The following is a 19,873-nucleotide window of genomic DNA, read 5'->3' as shown; positions in this document are numbered from 1 at the left end:
AATCGACTCTTGATATGTTGGTCTCTCCATACCTGAAGAATAACGCAACCTATATATATATATTTTTAAATCAACTAAAATTTATTTAATTAAGCATAAAATTACTTTCACATTTGTCCACAACCACAGTAAATACAGTTCTTGGCATAATGCCATGGCCTTTAAAATGTAAAGCCTCCCCACCTGCAAGATTACACCTATAAATCTCCCACTGTTGTTTATATAATAGTGGATAGGTTAACCAAATTAAAACAGTTATACTATCTAGAATAAAATAATATGGAAATAATTTACTCATAAATTCTTATTTAAATCATCATCCTTATTTATAAAATACTATCCTGAGAATTATAATTCCATTAAGTTTCAATTTGAGCAAAAGTGTAATCACTGAAGTAACAGCAGTTACTTCAACTGAAAATGAGAACAGTCAAAATGACTTTTGAAGAGAGCAAAAATATTGTCAGGTTTCTTGCTGTGGTTCTGGATCTTCAGCAGCAGGCTCATTTGAAGGCAGACTCCACCCTGAAGGGAACTCACTCTATCTTCAGAATGTGGGGTCGGGGTGGGGGAAATCCAGGTCTTGGGGGAAGGTAAGGAGGAAAATCCCTCGGTGGACAGACATTTCTCATTGCAAATGGAGCACGTGGTGGACCTGGGACATCCCTTGGTGGAAAATAACCTGGAGAAGCTCCAAACATGGTTCCTGGAGGAGGCGGAGGGAAAGGAGGTCCTCTCCTCATGAACGGGCCCCTCATATCCACTGGAAACAACGGACCTCTGATTGGAGCAAGAGGTGGAGGAACAAAGCCAGGGCCAGTCACTTCATTTCCAGCGGGGAGAGATGGATCAGGCACATTTAAATTACCAAGATTATCTTTGGTATCATTTCTACTGGATTCCATTTCTGAAGGCATTGACCCATCCATTTTATCCAAAGAAGGCATATTAAAACTTCTGAGTTCTGCTGGTCCAGAGCGTCTAGCACAATTAGAATAAAATCTGTCTTGCCTTTGCGGAGGAAGAGCTGAATCAGGATATGATTGTCCTGGTGGAGGAAACATCATCCTACCGTCCTGTTCCCATGGAGGTGGCAGGGGCCCAGTGTCACAAGGAGCCCTGTGAGGATCGGTTAACCTATCACAGCTTGATTCTCCTCTTTCCTTGGTAATCTGGTGGTCCAGAGGATTCCCTGGGCCTCTTGGGCCTCTTCCTCCTCCCCCTGGAAGCAAAGGTGAGAGTCTGAGTGGATCCTCCAACAAAGTTGGAGGATAGAGAAAAGCTCTCGTTTCAGATGAAGGCCGACCCAATGGTGAGGGACCATATGAGGAATGCTCTCTGCCAAATGCTGTATTTGGAACATCAAGTGCATAAGGATCTTTTTCTAAAAGTTTAATTTTAGGTTTTGTTAAAAAGCTTCCTTCCTTCCTTCCCTCCCTCCCTCCCTCCCTCCCTCCCTCCTTTCTTTCTTCTTTCTTTCTTTCTTTCTTTCTTTCTTTCTTTCTTTCTTTCTTTCTTTCTTTCTTCTTTCTTTCTTTCTTCTTTTCTTTCTTTTCTTTCTTTTCTTTCTTTTCTTTCTTTTCTTTCTTTTCTTTCTTTTCTTTCTTTTACTTTCCCTCTGTGGCCCAGGCTGCAATCTACTCGGCTCGCTGCTGCCCGCGCCGCGGACTGCCTGGGACTGCCGGCGCGCGCCACCGCTGCCTGCCTTTTCTCCTTTGGCTGCAGGCACGCGTTCGCCATGTTGGCCACGCTGGTCGCCAGCTCCTGACGCCGAGTGCTCTGCCCGCCTCAGCCTCCCGGGGTACTGGGACTGCAGACGGAGTCTCGCTGACCCGGTGCTCGGTGTTGCCCGGGCTGGAGTGCGGTGGCGTGGTCTGGCCTCGCGGCAGCCTCCGCCTCCCAGCCGCCTGCCTTGGCCTAACAGGGTGCTGGGATTGCAGCCCCTGCCCGGCCGCCGCCCCGTCTGGGAAGTGCGGAGCGTCTCTGCCCGGCCACCCATCGTCTGGGAAGTGAGGAGTGCCTCTGCCCGGCCACTCCGTCTGGGAAGTGGGGAGCGCCTCTGCCCGGCCGCCCCGTCTGGGAAGTGAGGAGCGCCCCTGCCCGGCCACCCACCGTCTGGGAAGTGAGGAGCGCCTCTGCCCGACCACCCACCGTCTGGGAAGTGAGGAGCGCCTCTGCCCGACCACCCACCGTCTGGGAAGTGAGGAGCGCCTCTGCCCGGCCGCCCCGTCTGGGAAGTGAGGAGCGCCTCTGCCCGGCCGCCCCGTCTGGGAAGTGAGGAGCGCCTCTGCCCGGCCACCCACCGTCTGGGAAGTGAGGAGAGCCTCTGCCCGGCCACCCACCGTCTGGGAAGTGAGGAGCGCCTCTGCCCGGCCACCGTCTGGGAAGTGAGGAGCGCCTCTGCCCGGCCACCGTCTGGGAAGTGAGGAGCGCCTCTGCCCGGCCGCCCCGTCTGGGAAGTGAGGAGCGCCTCTGCCCGGCCACCCATCGTCTGGGAAGTGAGGAGCGCCTCTGCCCGGCAACCCATCGTCTGGGAAGTGAGGAGCGCCTCTGCCCGGCCACCCATCGTCTGGGAAGTGAGGAGCGCCTCTGCCCGGCCACCCATCGTCTGGGAAGTGAGGAGCGCCTCTGCCCGGCCACCCATCGTCTGGGAAGTGAGGAGCGCCTCTGCCCGGCCTCCCATCGTCTGGGAGGTGAGGAGTGCCTCTGCCCGGCCGCCCCGTCCGGGAGGAAGTGAGGAGCGCCTCTGCCCGGCCGCCCCGTCCGGGAAGAAGTGAGGAGCGCCTCTGCCCGGCCGCCCCGTCCGGGAAGAAGTGAGGAGCGCCTCTGCCCGGCCGCCCCGTCCGGGAAGAAGTGAGGAGCGCCTCTGCCCGGCCGCCCCGTCTGGGAAGTGAGGAGCGCCTCTGCCCGGGCGCCCCATCCGGGAAGAAGTGAGGAGCGCCTCTGCCCGGCCACCCCATCCGGGAAGAAGTGAGGAGAGCCTCTGCCCGGCCACCCACCGTCTGGGAAGTGAGGAGCGCCTCTGCCCGGCCACCCACCGTCTGGGAAGTGAGGAGCGCCTCTGCCCGGTCGCCCCGTCCGGGAAGAAGTGAGGAGCGCCTCTGCCCGGCCGCCCCGTCCGGGAAGAAGTGAGGAGCGCCTCTGCCCGGCCGCCCCGTCCGGGAAGAAGTGAGGAGCGCCTCTGCCCGGCCACCCATCGTCTGGGAGGTGAGGAGCGCCTCTGCCCGGCCACCCATCGTCTGGGAGGTGAGGAGCGCCTCTGCCCGGCCACCCATCGTCTGGAAAGTGAGGAGCGCCTCTGCCCGGCTGCCCCATCTGGGAAGTGAGGAGTGCCTCTGCCCGGCCACCCATCGTCTGGGAGGTGAGGAGCGCCTCTGCCCGGCCACCCATCGTCTGGGAAGTGGGGAGTGCCTCTGCCCGGCCACCCATCGTCTGGGAAGTGAGGAGCGCCTCTGCCCGGCCACCTATCGTCTGGGAAGAAGTGAGGAGCGTCTCTGCCTGGCCGCCCCGTCTGGGAAGTGAGGAGCCCCTCTGCCCGGCCGCCCCGTGTCTGGGTAGAAGTGAGGAGCTCCTCTGCCTGGCCGCTCCGTCTGGGAGGTCTACCACGGAGGCCAGAAGCAATGTGGGGGCTGGACGTGGTGGCTCACGCCTGTGGTCCCGGCACTCTGGGGGGCGAGGCGGGTTGATCACTTCGGGCTAGGAGTTCGAGACCAGTCTGGCCAACTTGGCGAAACATGAAGAATACAACAGACAAACCAACCAACCAACTCAATGACAACAAAACAGGTCTACCCTGGAGTCATACTCTAATTTCTTCTATTTTCCTCCCTTTCTGATCCTTTATCCCACTTTCTTTTTCTTCCTCTTCCTTCTCCCTCTTCTTTGTCAAATAGAGGATTGAGTTATTATCACTGATCCATATAAAGTCCCTCTCTCATTTATTTTAACTCCCACCCCCATTTCTATTCCCCGACTTCCCATGTGCAACCTTCCTAATATGTTTGATACGCATCTCTTTGTTTGTATGTATTTTTAGAAAATGTTTATTGTTTTTGTATACAAAAAAAATTAATAAAAAAAGAAAAAAAAATGAATAGTTCTCTCAAATTCTTCTTCAATATCTTTGGTTCGCTTTCTGCAGGTCTCCAGCTCTTCAGCAGCATGGCTGATCATTTCATCTACTTTAGAAAGTTTCTCTTTCTCTAGCTGGTTATTTTCCTCTACTATTAATTTCCTGTAGAGTTTCATTTCATTTTCTTGATATAATTCTGTCATTACCTTAAGTTTCTGTTGAAGCTTCTGATTCTCACTTTCAAAATGTGTGTTTTCTGACTGCAAAGATGCTTGTTCCGTCTGAAGATTTTTAATATGCTTTCTAAGCTCTTCCTTGGTTTTATCAACTTCAGATAACTGCATATAAATTTGGTTTCTTTCTCCTTCTAAGGTTGTTAAAGAAGCATTTAACTTAGCAGCATGAATCAGTTTCTTCAAAGCTCCTTTTGGAGGATTATCTAAGTAAGCACCATCTTCCGATTCACTGTTCATTTCTAATTCCAAGTTTTCATCATCCGTTATGTCTTCTTCCAGCATAGCAGCCCGATCTTTGATCTTTAGCAAGCGTTCAGTCAGAGTCTCGATGTGATTTTCTTTATCACTTAGAAGTCGTTCTGCGTGTACTTTGGAGTCTTCAAATGTTATTTTCTGTTTATTAAGTTCACTCATTTGTTCTTTCCATACTTCAGCTTCTTGCAAAAGCTGTTTCTGGCTTTCCTGAAGTTGAGAATTTTCACTCAAAGCATCTCGTATTGCTATCTTCAGTTTCTCTTCATTCATTTGAAATCTCTTGAAGGTCATTTTGGTTTCAGCTAATAGTGATTTGAGGGATTTTGACTCATCTTCTAGAGACTGTATCCTTTTGGAAATATCCGCCATCACCTCATCTTGTTCAGAATGTTTAGATTTCTCCTCTTTTAACTCCTTTGCTAGACAGAGTATTTCATGCTCAAGTTCAGAATTTGACCTGTTCAGCTTTTCACAGGTTGCCTCCAAACTTTGTGTTTCTGTTGCCTCCTTCTCAAAGCTGGCATCCTCTAAAGATGACTCTACTTCATAGCCTTCATACTCTTTTTGAAGAAGGCTAAATTTTTCAAGTAGTCTACATTTTTCTTCAATTTGTCCAGAAAGTGCTACAGCAAGCGTTTTCTCTCTTCCCACATAAAGCCGACTCCTAACCTATCTAAAACTTCTCCACAAGAAAAAGGGAACAGCAACAAATCCAAGGACAGCTGCACATATCACCAATTCCCATGGAAATCCATAAGGATTCGAATCCGGTCTCCTGCCTTCAGGCAGTGCTGCCACAACCCTGCGTGGCTCCTCCAGGACCAGCCCCCAGTAAGGCTGAGGGGTAGCCCCAGGCTCCTCCATAGCGCCAAGGCTGCTCTGGCGGTGGCCGCAGTAACTCAGGCCTGTCGGGGTTACAGTTAGTGGCGAAGAACACTCAGCCTTCAGTTAGAAACAGAATCCGCACCTGGCAACCGGAGCGGACCACTGAGGAGCCGGCTGCGGGGGGAGCTGGGGGACGCGGTAACCCACAGACCTCACAGGCGCATAGAAAACGTACAGAAAAAATATAGTGTAAAAGATTTTTTTTGAGACAGAGTCTCGCTCTGTCGCCCAGGCTGAAGTGCAGTGGCACAATCTCGGCTCACTGCAAGCTCTGCCTCCCGGGTTCACGCCATTCTCCTGCCTCAGCCTCTCCGAGTAGCTGGGACTACAGGCGCCCGCCACCACGCCCGGCTAATTTTTTGTATTTTTTAGTAGAGACGGGGTTTCACCGTGGTCTCGATCTCCTGACCTCGTGATCCGCCCGCCTCGGCCTCCCAAAGTGCTGGGATTACAAGCGTGAGCCACCGCGCCCGGCAAAGATTTTTTTTAAAGATATGCTTGTATAGAGTACTTACCATAAATAAACGGAGCTTGCAAGATTGGATATTGCTGTGGGTGAGTTAGTAAGTGGTGAGTGAATGTGAAGGCTTAGGGTATTACTATACACTACTGCAGACTTCACAAGCGCTGCACGCTTAATTAAAGCTACACTACTTAATTAAAATTGTTTTCTTCAATAATAAATTAACCTTAGCTTACTGTAACTTTTTAACTTTATAAATGCTTAAACTTTTTTATCTTTTTTACTTTTTTGTAATAATGCTTCACTTACAACACAAACATACTGTACAGCTGTACAAAAATGTCTTCTTTATATCCTTATTTTATAAGCTTTTTTTCTATTAAATTTTTCTTTCTTTTTACGTTTTAATAGTTTTGTGTTAAAAAACCAAGACCTAGACACACACATTAGCCTCAGCCTATACAGGGTCAGGATCATCAATATCACTGTCTTCCATGTCCACATCTTGTCCCGCTGGAGGGTCTTCAGGGGCAATAACAGGCATGGAGCTGTCATCTCCTGTGATAACAATGCCCTCTTTTGGACACCTCCTGAAGGACCTGCCTGAGGCTGTTTTACAGTTAACTTCTAACCGTACACTCTAAAATAATGACAAAAATTATAGTACAGGTTGGTCCAATGATAGTGGGTTATCAGAACTTATTAACATTTAGTGTCAATAAAGTTGGTATAAAACCCTCCACTGCTAAATTTAAATGGTTTACAGTTTTTTGGGTTTTTTTTTTTTTAAATAGGCTGGTGCGGTGACTCACGATTGTAATCCCAGCACTTTGGGAGGCTAAGGCAGCCAAATCACTTGAGGTCAGGATTTCAAGACCAGCCTGGCCAATATACTGAAACCACATCTTTATTAAAAACACAAAATTAGCTGTTCATGGTGGCACACACCTGTAATCCCAGCTACTCAGGAGGCTGAGGCAGGAGAATCACTTGGACCAGGAGGCAGAGGTTGCAGTGAGCCAAGATAGCACCACTGCATTCCAGCCTGGGTGATAGAGCGAGACCCTACCTTAAAAGAAGAATAATATGTATATACATAAATATCAATTCCTCATTCATGGGGAATCATGTTGATCATTCTGGCTGCTTCATATTGATGAGGGGCATCCTGGGCAGCCTCATACCATGGGTGACTGTGGCCCCTCAGGAATCAAAGGTTAATCTAATACTATCCTTTTCTTCTGAAACAATCTTTCTTTTTCCAGTCCCCTACTTCCACCAAAGACAAATCTCAGCAAGACAAACCTATCTGCAAAATAAGCTGCAGTCCCATAAATGTGCCCTGATTAACACACAAAGTGCAGCAAGAATTACTGTCCACGTAGGCTCTCCTAAATTGGCCTTGCTGGAACCTCTCACAAGGCCATTTCAGTCAAAGACCTGGGAAAATAGCCAGTTCATCCACCTGTGTTGCAGTATAAAATAAAATAGATTCTTATTGAACTTATGTAAGGAAACACATTGCCGTGAATTAAGAATATTCACAAATAATTTACAAATTCTGGATAAATTAGGCATAGAGAGAATTATGCCTCAAATTCTGTTTGAGGAAAGCATACTGTATTCAATATACTTAAAGTATATTCAGAGGCAATAAAAAGCTCCAAAGAAAAAAATTCTCCAGACTCTGAAAAACAAAACAAAAAGAATCAGCAATATTTCAAACGAAAAAACCATAAAAAATTATTTCAGTCTCCATTAATTCAGTCCATGCAATCAACTTCTGGTATGCTTCATATTGAGTTAGCAATCTTTATGAACGTATCAGCATTTCAATTAGTGCCCTGGACGTTTTCTCTCTTATCCAATGGCACAGTCTACAAAGTTATCAGAAAACTGCATTCGAGAGGTTGAATTTTTCATAAACTTCCCCAAAGAAGAAAGCCCTGGACTGTAGCTGATTATAAGTCATTTTTTGAGAAGGATCAAAGCAAAACTACAATTGTGGATGACAAAAGTTTTAAGACAGCCATAGTTAAAGGCACAGTTAACAAGGGTATTTTGTTATTCCTGTGGCATACAAGTTAACATCATAATAATAATTACTGTGACAACATATATTAAGACATATCAGAATTTTAGAACTCTCATATCATCCTGGAACTTCAGGAGGCCAAGGCGGGTAGATCACCTGAGGTCAGGGGTTCAAGACCAGCCTGGCCAACATGGCGAAACCTTATCTCCACTGAAAATACAAAAATTAGCTGGACATGGTGATGCATGCCTGTAATCCCAGCTACTTGGAAGCCTGAGACACAAAAATCACTTGAACCTAGGAGGCAGAGCCTGCAGTGAGCTGAGATTGTGTCATTGCACTCCAGCCTGGGCAATAGAGCAAGACCCATCTAAAAAATAAATAATAAATAAATAAAACCCAAAGGAAGCTGAACACCACCTCAGATTGACAATGCTTCCTGCATAATTCTAACATAACAAATAAGCCGAATAAACCTAATATGTCTCTCTTGGACGTCAGGGAATCTTATACCCAAAAAAGTTAGTTTGAGGTCAAAAAGACTGAATTTAGAATTTGAAATTTTGCCATTGGAGAGTTTGTCAGAGATCAGTTTTAAAACACTTGACATCACAAAATAGGATTACAGGTCACAATAAAATAGCCATTCGTTTAGCAAAAATGATAATACAAAACAGCTTACCCTTTGATAGTGAGGAGACTCAGCTTCCCAAACAATAAGCCCTAATAAAGACAGCATGAGGCCAGCTAGGAGGGAGAGAACCCTCTCTTTTTCTGTAGTTTTACTCAAAAATCTCTTATCTCTTACATGAACATTTTGTTCAAGGGAAAACCAAATTTTACCTTTATATGGTATATTATTAATGTTAAAACCAATTTTAATAAAACCTTATAAACAAATCTATCCAATTGTAATCAGTTTGACCATGAGGTAAGATTTCCATAAACTTTTTATAATCTTTTACAATTTTCTATTAAGGAGCAGATTAATGCTCCAGGAAGGCCCAGATGCTGGCCTTGCATCAGTGTGGTTTTGATGTTAATGTTTATAGAAAAACTGAAATAATCTTTTTCTTTTTTTTGAGACAGAGTCTCGCTCTATCACCCAGGCTGGAGTGCAGTGGCACGATCTTGGCTCACTGCAAGCTCCGCCTCCCGGATTCATGCCATTCTCCCGTAGTCATGGGACTACAGGCGCCTGCCACCACGCCTGGCTAATTTTTTTGTATTTTTAGTAGAGATGGGGTTTCATGGTGTTAGCCAGGATGGTATTGATCTCCTGACCTTGTGATCTGCCCACCTCAGCCTCCCAAAGTCCTGGGATTAGAGGCATGAGCCATGGCACCTGGCCCTGAGCTAATCTTATCCCTCAAAACCGGCCCTTACAATCTCATGTGCCTACCTCTTCTGCAGTAGTCCCTGAGCCTAGAGGGATTGAGTAGTTTTAATTTCTGGCCTTGTGTCTTTTTTTTTTTTCTGAGATGGAGTATGGCTCTGTCACCCAGGCTGGAGTGCAATGATGCAATCTCGCCTCTCTGCAACCTCTGCCTCCTGGGCCAAGTGACTCTCCTGCCTCAGCCTCCCAAGTAGCTGGGATTGCAGGCATCTGCCACCACACCCAGCAAATTTTTGTATTTTTAGTAGAGACAGGGTTTCACCATTTTGGTCAGGCTGGTCTTGAACTCCTGACCTCAGGTGATCCACCCACCTCGGCCTCCCAAAGTGCTGGGATTACAGGCGTGAGCCACTGTGCCCAGCCAGCCCTGTGTCTTTTGAAAGCAGATCACGGGTGGGCACAGTAGCTCATACTGGCGGATCATGTTAGGTCAGGAATTCGAGACCAGCCTGACCAACATGGCAAAACCCCATCTCTGCTAAAAGGACAAAAATTAGCCGGGCATGGTGGCACGTGCCTGTAAGCCCAGGTACTCAGAGGCTGGAAGCAGGAGAATTGCTTGCTCCCAGGAGGTTGAGGTTGCAGTGAGCCAAGATTGCACCACTGCACTCCAGCCTGGGTGACAGAGTGAGGCTCTGTCTCAAAAAAAAAAAAAAAAAAAGCCAATCATTTTGATTGTAAGCTTCTCCCGGGTCTGATGACAAGGCTTTGACTGGTATCAATGCTCAAGATTTAGCAGGAGTCAGTGCCTTCTTCAGACCCAAGAGTCAAAGCCCTGTTATTTAACAGCACAAGGATTAGTTAATAGGATATTTTTACTCCAGAAAGTCCTATCATTCAAACACGTCACAAATTTAAACACTGTGATTTGGTGTTTAGGAGCTACTGCCTGCAGCACTTCAAACCACTGTATTAAAGTAGTTAGATTATTCATTGCATATGTCTAATTGCTAGCATTCTAGTGACAGAATTGTGGCTAAAAGCATACAAAATGTGATAGGTCCTATGCTGAACTTATCAAAGTAAGATAACTAACATTTCTCTCCATCACTAAAAAATGGTAAATACAAATACCAGTTTTGGAAATTCAGTATGGGGATAAATAATCTCCTTTAACTTAAATACTATACAACAAAACAAGGACAAAGTAAGAACAAGCACACAATAATTTCTTTTCAGCTATTTAAAAGAGCATCATTGTCGGGTACAGTGGCTCACACCTGTAATCCCAGCACTCTGGGAGGCTGAGGAGGGCATATCACTTGAGGCCAGGAGTTCAAGACCAGCCTGGTCAACATTGTGAAATCCAGTCTTTACTAAAAATATTAAAAAATTAGCCAAGCATGGTGGCACGCACCTGTAATCTCAGCTACTTGGGAGGCTGAGGCACGAGAATCATTTGAACCTGGGACGTGAAAGTTGCAGTGAGCCCCGATCACACAACTGCACTCCAGCCTGGAGGACAGAGTAAGATTCCGTCTCAAAAATAAAATAAAATAAAATAAATAAATAAAAGAGCACCATCACACATTTCCAAGATTGGTTTCTAGATACAGTACTGTCAACTGACTAGGTAACTTTCACCACTAAAATTTTCAAACCAGTGCAACACCTGTATGTATTTTGTTTTCAAGTACACACATGAAGGCCCATCAGTGATAAAAACCTTGAGATCAAAAATCACTAGGAAGTCTCATACTTGTTGTTGTTACTATTTAATCCAAGTCAATGTCAATTTTTTTTTTTTTTTTTGAGACGGAGTCTTGCTCTGTCACCCAGCCTGGAGTGCAATGGCGCCATCTCGGCTCACTGCAAGCTCCGCCTCCAGGATTAACGCCATTCTGCCTCAGCCTCCTGAGTAGCTGTGACTATAGGCACCTGCTACCACGCCCGACGAATTTTTTGTATTTTTAGTAGAGACAGGGTTTCACCGTGTTAGCCAGGATGGTCTCAATCTCCTGACCTCATGATCCGCCTTCCTCGGCCTCCCAAAGTGCTGGGATTACAGGAGTGAGCCACCACGCCTGGCACTTAATGTTAATAATGGTAAACACAACTAAAGTAGTTTGAAAGAAATCTCAATCGATATAATTTCCGTAAGGACAAGGCCAATTTTTCCTGAGCATTAAAATTTTGTACCCATATCACAGTTTTTCCTCATTAAAGAAAAAGATCCGAAACCAACTCAAATTATTGATTTCATTGAATTACCTTGGAAATAGGTTGGACATGGTGGCTCATGAGTGTAATCTCAGCACTTTGGGAGGCCAAAGCAGGCGGATCATTTGAGGTCAGGCGTTCAAGACCAGCCTGGCCAACATGGCAAAACCTCGTCCCTACTAAAAATAAAAAAATTAGAGGGCATGGTGGTGCACGCTTGTAATCCCAGCTACTCAAGAGGCTGAGGCACAAGAAAGAATAGATTGAACCCGAGAGGGCAAGTTGCAATGAGCTGAGATTGCACCACTGCAGTCCAGTCCAGCCTGAGAGACTAAGCAAGACAATATCTCTAATAATAATAATAATGAAAAGAATCATCTTGGAAATAAACACCATTTAAACATTTTAATTCTCACCTATCTTTTCAAACAACAAAATAAATGTACTATGTGTTCAAACCTTATAAAAAATATCTTTTATTTATTTATTTATTTATTTGCCAAGAACCTTAAGGCTCTCATAGATCTCAAGATCATCAGAGGTAAGCAAAGCCAATCAAAAAAATGTTTTTATACTTTAAATTCTGGGATACATGTGCAGAACATGCAGGTTTGTTACACAGGTATACATGTGCCCTGGCGGCTTGCTATACCCATCAACCCATCATCTACATTACCTATTTCTCCTAATGTTTTCCCTCCCCTTGCCCCCAATCCCCCAATAGGCCCCAGTGTGTGATATTCCCCTCCCTGTCCCCATATGTTCTCATTGTTCAGCTCCCACTATAAGTGAGAACATGCGGTGTTTGGTTTTCTGTTCCTGTGTTAGTTTGCTGAGAATGATGGTTTCCAGCTTCATCCATGTCCCTGCAAAGAACATGAACTTATTATGGCTGCACAGTATTCCACGGTGTGTATGTGCCACATTTTCTTTATCCAATCTATCATTGATGGGCATTTGGGTTGGTTCCAAGTCTTTCCTATTTTGAATAGTGCTGCAATAAACATATGTGTGCATGTGTCTTTATAATAGAATGATTTATAATCCTTTGGGTATATACCCAGTAATGGGATTGCTGGTTCAAACGGTATTTCTGGTTCTAGATCCTTGAGGAATCACAACACCATCTTCCACAATGGCTGAACTAGTTTACACTCCCACCAACAATGTAAAAGCATTCCTATTTCTCCACATCCTTTCCAGCATCTGTTGTTTCCTGACTTTTTAATGATCGCCATTCTAACTGGCGTGAGATGGTATCTCATTGTGGTTTTGATTTGCGTTTCTCTAATGACCAGTGATTATGAGCTTTTTTTCACGTGTTTGTTGGCTGCCTAAATGTCTTCTTTTGAAAAGTGTCTGTTCATATCCTTCACCCACTTTTTGATGGGATTGTTTGTTTTTTTCTTGTAAATTTGTTTATGTTCCTTGTAGATTCTGTATATTAGCCCTTTGTCAGATGGATAGATTGCAAAAATTTTCTCCCATTCTGTAGGTTGCCTGTTCACTCTGATGATAGTTTCTTTTGCTTTCCAGAAGCTCTTTAGTTTAATTAGATCCCATTTGTCAGTTTTGGCTTTTGTTCCCATTGCTTTTGGTGTTTTAGTCATGAAGTCTTTGCCCATGTCCTGAATGGTATTGCCTACGTATTCTTCTAGGGCTTTTATGGTTTTAGGTCTTATGTTTAAATATTTAATCCATCTCGAGTTAATTTTTATATAAGGTGTTTCAGTTTTCTGCATATGGCTAGCCAGTTTTCCCAATACTATTTATTAAATAGGGAATCCTTTCCCCATTGCTTGTTTTTGTCAGGTTTGTCAAAGATCAGATGGGTATAGATGTGTGGTGTTATTTTTGAGGCCCCTGTTCTGTTCCATTGGTCTATATATCCATTTTGGTACCAGTACTATGCTATTTTGGTTACTGTAGCCTTGTAGTATAGTTTGAAGTCAGGTAGCATGATGCCTCCAGCTTTGTTCTTTTTGCTTAGGATTGCCTTGCCTTTATGGGCTCTTTTTTGATTCCACATGAAATTTAAAGTAGATTTTTCTAATTCTGTGAAGAAAGTCAGTGGCAGCTTGATGGGAATAGCATTGAATCTATAAATTACTTTGGGCAGTATGGCCATTGTCACTATATTGATTCTTCCTATCCATGAGCATGGAATGTTTTTCCATTTGTTTGTGTCCTCTCTTATTTCCTTGAGTAGTGGTTTGTAGTTCTCCTTGAAGAGGTCCTTCACATCCCTTGTAAGTTGTATTCCTAGATATTTTATTCTCTTTGCAGCAATTGTAAATGGGAGTTCACTCATGATTTGGCTCTCTGTTTGTCTATTATTGGTGTATAGGAATGCTTGTGATTTTTGCATATTGATTTTGTATCCTGAGATTTTGCTGAAGTTGCTTATCAGCTTAAGGAGATTTGGGGCTGAGACGACGGGGTTTTCTAAATATACAATCATGTCATCTGCAAACAGAGATAATTTGACTTCCTCTCTTCCTATTTGAATACACTTTATTTCTTTCTCTTGCCTGATTGCCCTGGCCAGAACTTCCAATACTGTGTTGAATAGGAGTGGTGAGAAAGGGCATCCTTGTCTTGTGCCAGTTTTCAAAAGGAATGCTTACAGCTTTTGCCCATTCAGTATGATATTGGCTGTGGGTTTGTCTTAAATAGCTCTTATAATTTTGAGATACGTTCCATCAATACCTAGTTTATTGAGTTTTTAGCATGAAGGGTGTTCAATTTTATCAAAGGTCTTTTTTGCATCTATTGAGATAATCATGTGGTTTTTGTCATTGGTTCTGTTTATGTGATGGATTATATACATTGATTAGCATATGTTGAACCAAGCTTGCATCCCAGGGATGAAGCTGACTTCATTGTGGTGAATAAGCTTTTTATTTTTATTTATTTATTTATTTATTTTTTTGAGACGGAGTCTCGCTCTGTTGCCCAGGCTGGAGTGCAGTGGCACCATCTCAGCTCACTGCAAGCTCCGCCTCCCGGGTTCACGCCATTCTCCTGCCTCAGCCTCCCGAGTAGCTGGGACTACAGGCACACACCACCACGCCCAGCTAAATTTTTTGTATTTTTAGTAGAGACAGGGTTTCACCATGTTAGCCAAGATGGTCTCGATCTTCTGAACTCGTGATCCACCTGCCTCGGCCTCCCAAAGTGCTGGGATTACAGGCGTGAGCCACTGCGCCCGGCCTCGATAAGCTTTTTAACGTGCTGCTGGATTCAGTTTGGCAGTATTTCATTGAGGATTTTCTAATTGATGTTCATCGGGGATATTGGCCTGAAATTTTCTTTTTTTGTTGTGACTCTGCCAGGTTTTGGTACGAGGAAGATGCTGGCCTCATAAAATGAGTTGGGAGGAGTCCCTCTTTTTCTACTGTTTGGAATAGTTACAGAAGGAATGGTGCCAGCTCCTCTTTATACCTCTGGTAGAATTCGGCTGTGAATCCATCTGGTCCTGGGCTTTTTTTGGTTGGTAGGCTATTAATTACTGCCTCAATTTCAGAACTTGTTATTAGTCTATTCAGGGATTCGACTTCTTCCTGGTTTAGTCTTGGGAGGGTGTATGTGTCTAGGAATTTATCCATTTCTAGATTTTCTAGTTTATTTGCATAGATGTGTTTATAGTATTCTTTGACGGTAGTTTGTATTTCTGTGGGATCAGTGGTGACATCCCCTTTATCAGTTTTTATTGTGTCTATTTGATTCTTCTCTCTTTTCTTCTTTATTAATCTGGCTAGCGGTCTATCTATTTTGTTAATCTTTTCAAAAAACCAGTTCCTGGATTCATTGATTTTTTAAAGGGCTTTTTGTGTCTCTATCTCCTTTGGTTCTGCTCTGATCTTAGTTATTTCTCGTCTTCTGCTAGCTTTTGAATTTGTTTTCTCTTGCTTCTCTAGTTCTTTTGTTTTTTTGAGATGGAGTCTCGCTCTGTCGCCCAGGCTGGAGTGCAATGGTGTGATCTCGGCTCACTGTAAGCTCCACCTCCCGGGTTCACGCCATTCTCCTGCCTCAGCCTCCCGAGTAGCTGGGACTACAGGTGCCTGCCACCACACCTGGCTAATTTTTTTGTATTTTTAGTAGAGACAGGGTTTCACTGTGTTAGCCAGGATGGTCTTGATCTCCTGACCTCGTGATCTGCCCGCCTCGGCCTCCCAAAGTGCTGGGATTACAGGCGTGAGCCACTGCGCCCGGCCTTTTCTAGTTCTTTTAATTGTGATGTTAGGGTGTCCATTTTAGATCTTTCCTACTTTCTCCTGTGGGCATTTAGTGCTATAAATTGTCCTCTAAACACTGTTTTAGCTGTGTCCCAGAGATTCTGGTAGGTTGTGTCTTTTTTCTCATTAGTTTCAAAGAACTTATTTATTTCTGCCTTAATTTCATTATTTACCCAGTAGTCATTCAGGAGCAGGTTGTTCAGTTTCCATGTATTTGTGCAGTTTTGAGTTAGTTTCTTAATCCTGAGTTCTAATTTGATTGCACTGTGGTCTGAGAGATTGTTTGTTATGATTTCTGTACTTTTGCATTTGCTAAGGAGTATTTTACTTCAAATTATATGGTCAATTTTAGAATAAGTGCTATGTGGTGCTGAGAAGAATGTATATTCTGTTGATTTGGGGTGGAGAGTTGTGTAGATGTCTATTAGGTCTGCTTGGTAGCTGAGTTCAAGTCCTGAATATCCTTGTTAATTTTCTGTCTCATTGATCTGTCTAATACTGACAGTGGAGTGTTAGAGTCTCCCACTGTTATTCTGTGGGAGTCTAAGCCTCTTTGCAGGTCTCTAAGAACTTGCTTTATGAATCTGGGTGTTCCTGTATTGGGTGCATACATATTTAGGATAGTTAGCTCTTCTTGTTGCATTGACCCCTTTACCATTATGTAATGCCCTTCTTTGTCTTTTTTGATCTTTGTTGGTTTAAAGTCTGTTTTATCAGACACTAGGATTGCAACCCTGCTTTTTTTTTTTTTTGCTTTCTATTTGCTTGGTAAATCTTCCTCCATCCCTTTATTTTGAGCCTATGTGTGTCTGCACGTGAGATGGGTCTCCTGAATACAGCACATTGATGGGTCTTGACTCTTTATTGAATTTGCCAGTCTGTGTCTTTTAATTGGGGCATTTAGCCAGTTTACATTTAAGGTTAATATTGTCATGTGTGAATTTGATCCTGTCATTATGTTTCCAGCTTCTTATTTTGCCTGTTAGTTGATGCAGTTTCTTCATAGTGTTGATGGCCTTTACATTTTGGTATGTTTTTGGAGTGGCTGGTGCTGGTTTTTCCTTTCCATGTTTAGTGCTTCCTTCAGGAGCTCTTGTGAGGCAGGCCTGGTGGTGACAAAATCCCTCAGCATTTGCTTCTCTGTAAAGGATTTTATTTCTCCTTCACTTATGAAGCTTAGTTTGGCTGGATATGAAATCTGGCTTGAAAATTATTTTCTTTAAAAATGTTCAATGTTGGCCCTCACTCTCTTCTGGCTTGTAGGGTTTCTGCAGAGAGATCCACTGTTAGTCTGATGGGCTTCCCTTTGTGTGTAACCCGACCTTTCTCTCTGGCTGCCCTTAACATTTTTTCCTTCATTTCAACCTTGGTGAATCTGACAATTACGTGTCTTGGGGTTGCTCTTCTCAAGGAGTATCTTTGTGGTGTTCTCTGTATTTCCTGAATTTGAATGTTGGCCTGTCTTGCTAGGTTGGGGAATTTCTCTACAATAATATCCTGAAGAGTGTTTTCCAACTTGGTTCCATTCTCCCCATCACTTTCAGATACACCAGTCAAACATAGGTTTGGTCTTTTCACATAGCCCCATATTTCTTGGAGACTTTGTTCATTCCTTTTCATTCTTTTTTCTCTAATCTTGTCTTCATGCTTTATTTCATTAAGTTGATCTTCAATCTCTGATATCCTTTCTTCTGCTTGATTAATTTGGCTATTGATACTTGTGCATGCTGCACAAAGTTCTCACGCTGTGTTTTTCAGCTCCATCAGGTCATTTATGTTCTTCTCTGAACTGGTTATTCTATTTTTACTTTTATTTATTTATTTTTTTGAGATGGAGTCTTGCTCTGTCACACAGGCTGGAGTGCAGTGGTGAGATCTTGGCTCACTGCAACCTCCACCTCCTGGGTTCAAGCGATTCTGCCTCAGCCTCCTGAATAGCTGGGATTACAGGCACATGCCACCACACCCAGCTAATTTTTGTATTTTTAGTAGAGACAGGGTTTCATCATGTTGGTTAGGCTGATCTTGAACTCCTGACCTCGTGATCCACCCACCTCAGCCTCCCTAAGTGCTAGAATTACAGGCGTGAGCCACTGTGCCAAGCCCATAAATTGATTATTCTAGTTAGTAGTTCCTGTAACCTTTTATCAAGGTTCTTAGCTTCCTTGCAAGGTTCTTAGCATTGGGTTAGAACATGCTCCTTTAGCTCAGAGGAGTTGGTTATTACCCACCTTCTGAAGCCTACTTCTGTCACTTCCTCAAACTCATTCTCCATCCAGTTTTGTTCCCTTGCTGGGGAGACGTTGTGATCCTTTGGAGGAGAAGAGGCGTTCTGGTTTTTGGAATTTTCAGTTTTTTTGCACTGGTTTTTCCTTATCTTCAGGGATTTATCTACCTTTCATCTTTGATGTTGGTGACCTTTGGATGGGGTTTTTGTGTGGTCATCCTTTTTGTTGATGTCGATGCTATTGCTTTCTGTTTATTAGTTTTCCTTCTAACAGTCAGGCCCCTCTTCTGCAGGTTTTTTGGAGTTTGATGGAGGTCTACTCCAGACCCTGTTTGCCTGGGTATCACCAGCAGAGGCTGCAAAACAGCAAAGATTGCTGCCTGCTTCTTCCTCTGGAAGCTTTGTCCCAGAGGGGCACCTGCCAGATGGCAGCCAGAGCTCTCCTATATGAGATGTCTGTCAACCCCTGCTGGGAGGTGTCTCCCCATCAAGAATCACGGGGGTCAGGGACTCACTTGAGGAGGCAGTCTGTCCCTTAGCAGGAGCTTGAGCACTGTGTCGGGTGATCCGCTGCTTTTTTCAGAGCTGGCAGGCAGGAACATTTAAGTCTGCTGAAGCTGCACGCACAGCTGCCCCTTCCCCCAGGTGCTCTGTCCCAGGGAGATGGGGATTTTATCTATAAGCCCCTGACTAAGGCTGCAGCCTTTCTTTCAGAGATGCCCTGCCCAGAGATGACGAATCTATAGAGGCAGTCTGGCTACAGTGACTTTGTGGCATTGCAGTGGGCTCCGCCTAGTCCAAACTTCCTGGAGGCTTTGTTTACACTGTGAGGGGAAAACCACCTACTCAAAGCTTCAGTAATGGTGGACGTCCCTACCCCCACCAAGCTCGAGCATCCCAGGTCGACTTCAGACTGCTGTGCTGGCAGCAAGAATTTCAAGCCAGTGGATCTTAGCTTGTTGGGCTCTGTGAGGGTGAGATCCGCTGAGTAAGACCACTCGGCTTCCTGGCTTCAGCCCCCTCTTCAGGGGAGTGAACGGTTCTATCTCGCTGGCATTCCACACACCATTGGGGTATGAAAAAAAACTCCTGCAGCTAGCTCAGTGTCTGCCCAAATGGCCACCCAGTTTTGTGCTTGAAACCCAGGGCTCTGGTGGTGTAGGCACCCAAGGGAATCTCCTGGTCTGTGGGTTGTGAAGAGAGTGGTGGTGCACTCCTGAAATCCCAGCTACTCGGAAGGCTGAGGTAGGAGAATTGCGTGAACCGGGGAGGCAGAGGTTGCAGTGAGCCAAGATCATGCCACTGCACTCCAGCTTGAGCAACAGAGCAAAACTCCATCTCAAAAAAAATAAATAGAATTACTATATAATCCAGCAATTTCACTAGGTATATACCCCCAAAGAATTGAAAGCAGGGGCTTAAAAGGATATTTGTACACCCATGTTCATAGTAGCATTATTCACAATACTCAAAAGGTGGAAGCAACCTTAATGTCTATCAACTGATGAATGAATAAACAAAGTGTGGTGTCTACATACAAGGAATTTTATTCAGCCTGAAAAAGGAAGGAAACTCTAATTCACACCACAACCTGGATGAACCTTGAAGACATACACTAAGTGAAATAAACCAGAGTCAAAAGAACACATATTGTATGATTCCATTTATATGAGGTGCCTAGGGTAGTGAAATTCATACAGACAAAAGTAGAATAGAGGTTGCCAGGGGCTGGGAGGAGGGGCAATGGGAAGTTAGTGTTTAATGACTTTGAAGTTTCAGTTTGGGAAGATGAAACAGTTCTGGAAATAGGTAGCTGTGATGGTTGGACAACATTGTGAATGTATTAATGCCACTGCATTATACACTTAAAATGGTTGAAATGATATTTTACTACATATAAAATGGT

At 44.4% G+C, this 19,873-nt stretch overlaps 1 protein-coding gene across 1 annotated transcript; it reads right to left on the bottom strand.

The window, feature by feature from the left end:
• Window positions 1–463: 463 nt before the first annotated feature.
• Window positions 464–5,468, bottom strand: LOC129463767 (melanoma inhibitory activity protein 2-like). The gene is given in 3 exon segments (XM_063618511.1): window positions 464–541; window positions 543–1,403; window positions 4,087–5,468. Coding segments are annotated over 3 exon segments (2,280 nt in total). The 5' UTR covers window positions 5,428–5,468.
• Window positions 5,469–19,873: the final 14,405 nt, after the last annotated feature.

The sequence above is a fragment of the Symphalangus syndactylus genome, chromosome 15, assembly GCF_028878055.3.
Source record: "Symphalangus syndactylus isolate Jambi chromosome 15, NHGRI_mSymSyn1-v2.1_pri, whole genome shotgun sequence".
NCBI classification, from domain to species: Eukaryota; Metazoa; Chordata; class Mammalia; order Primates; family Hylobatidae; genus Symphalangus; species Symphalangus syndactylus.
This window is presented reverse-complemented; position numbering and strand designations above follow the sequence as displayed.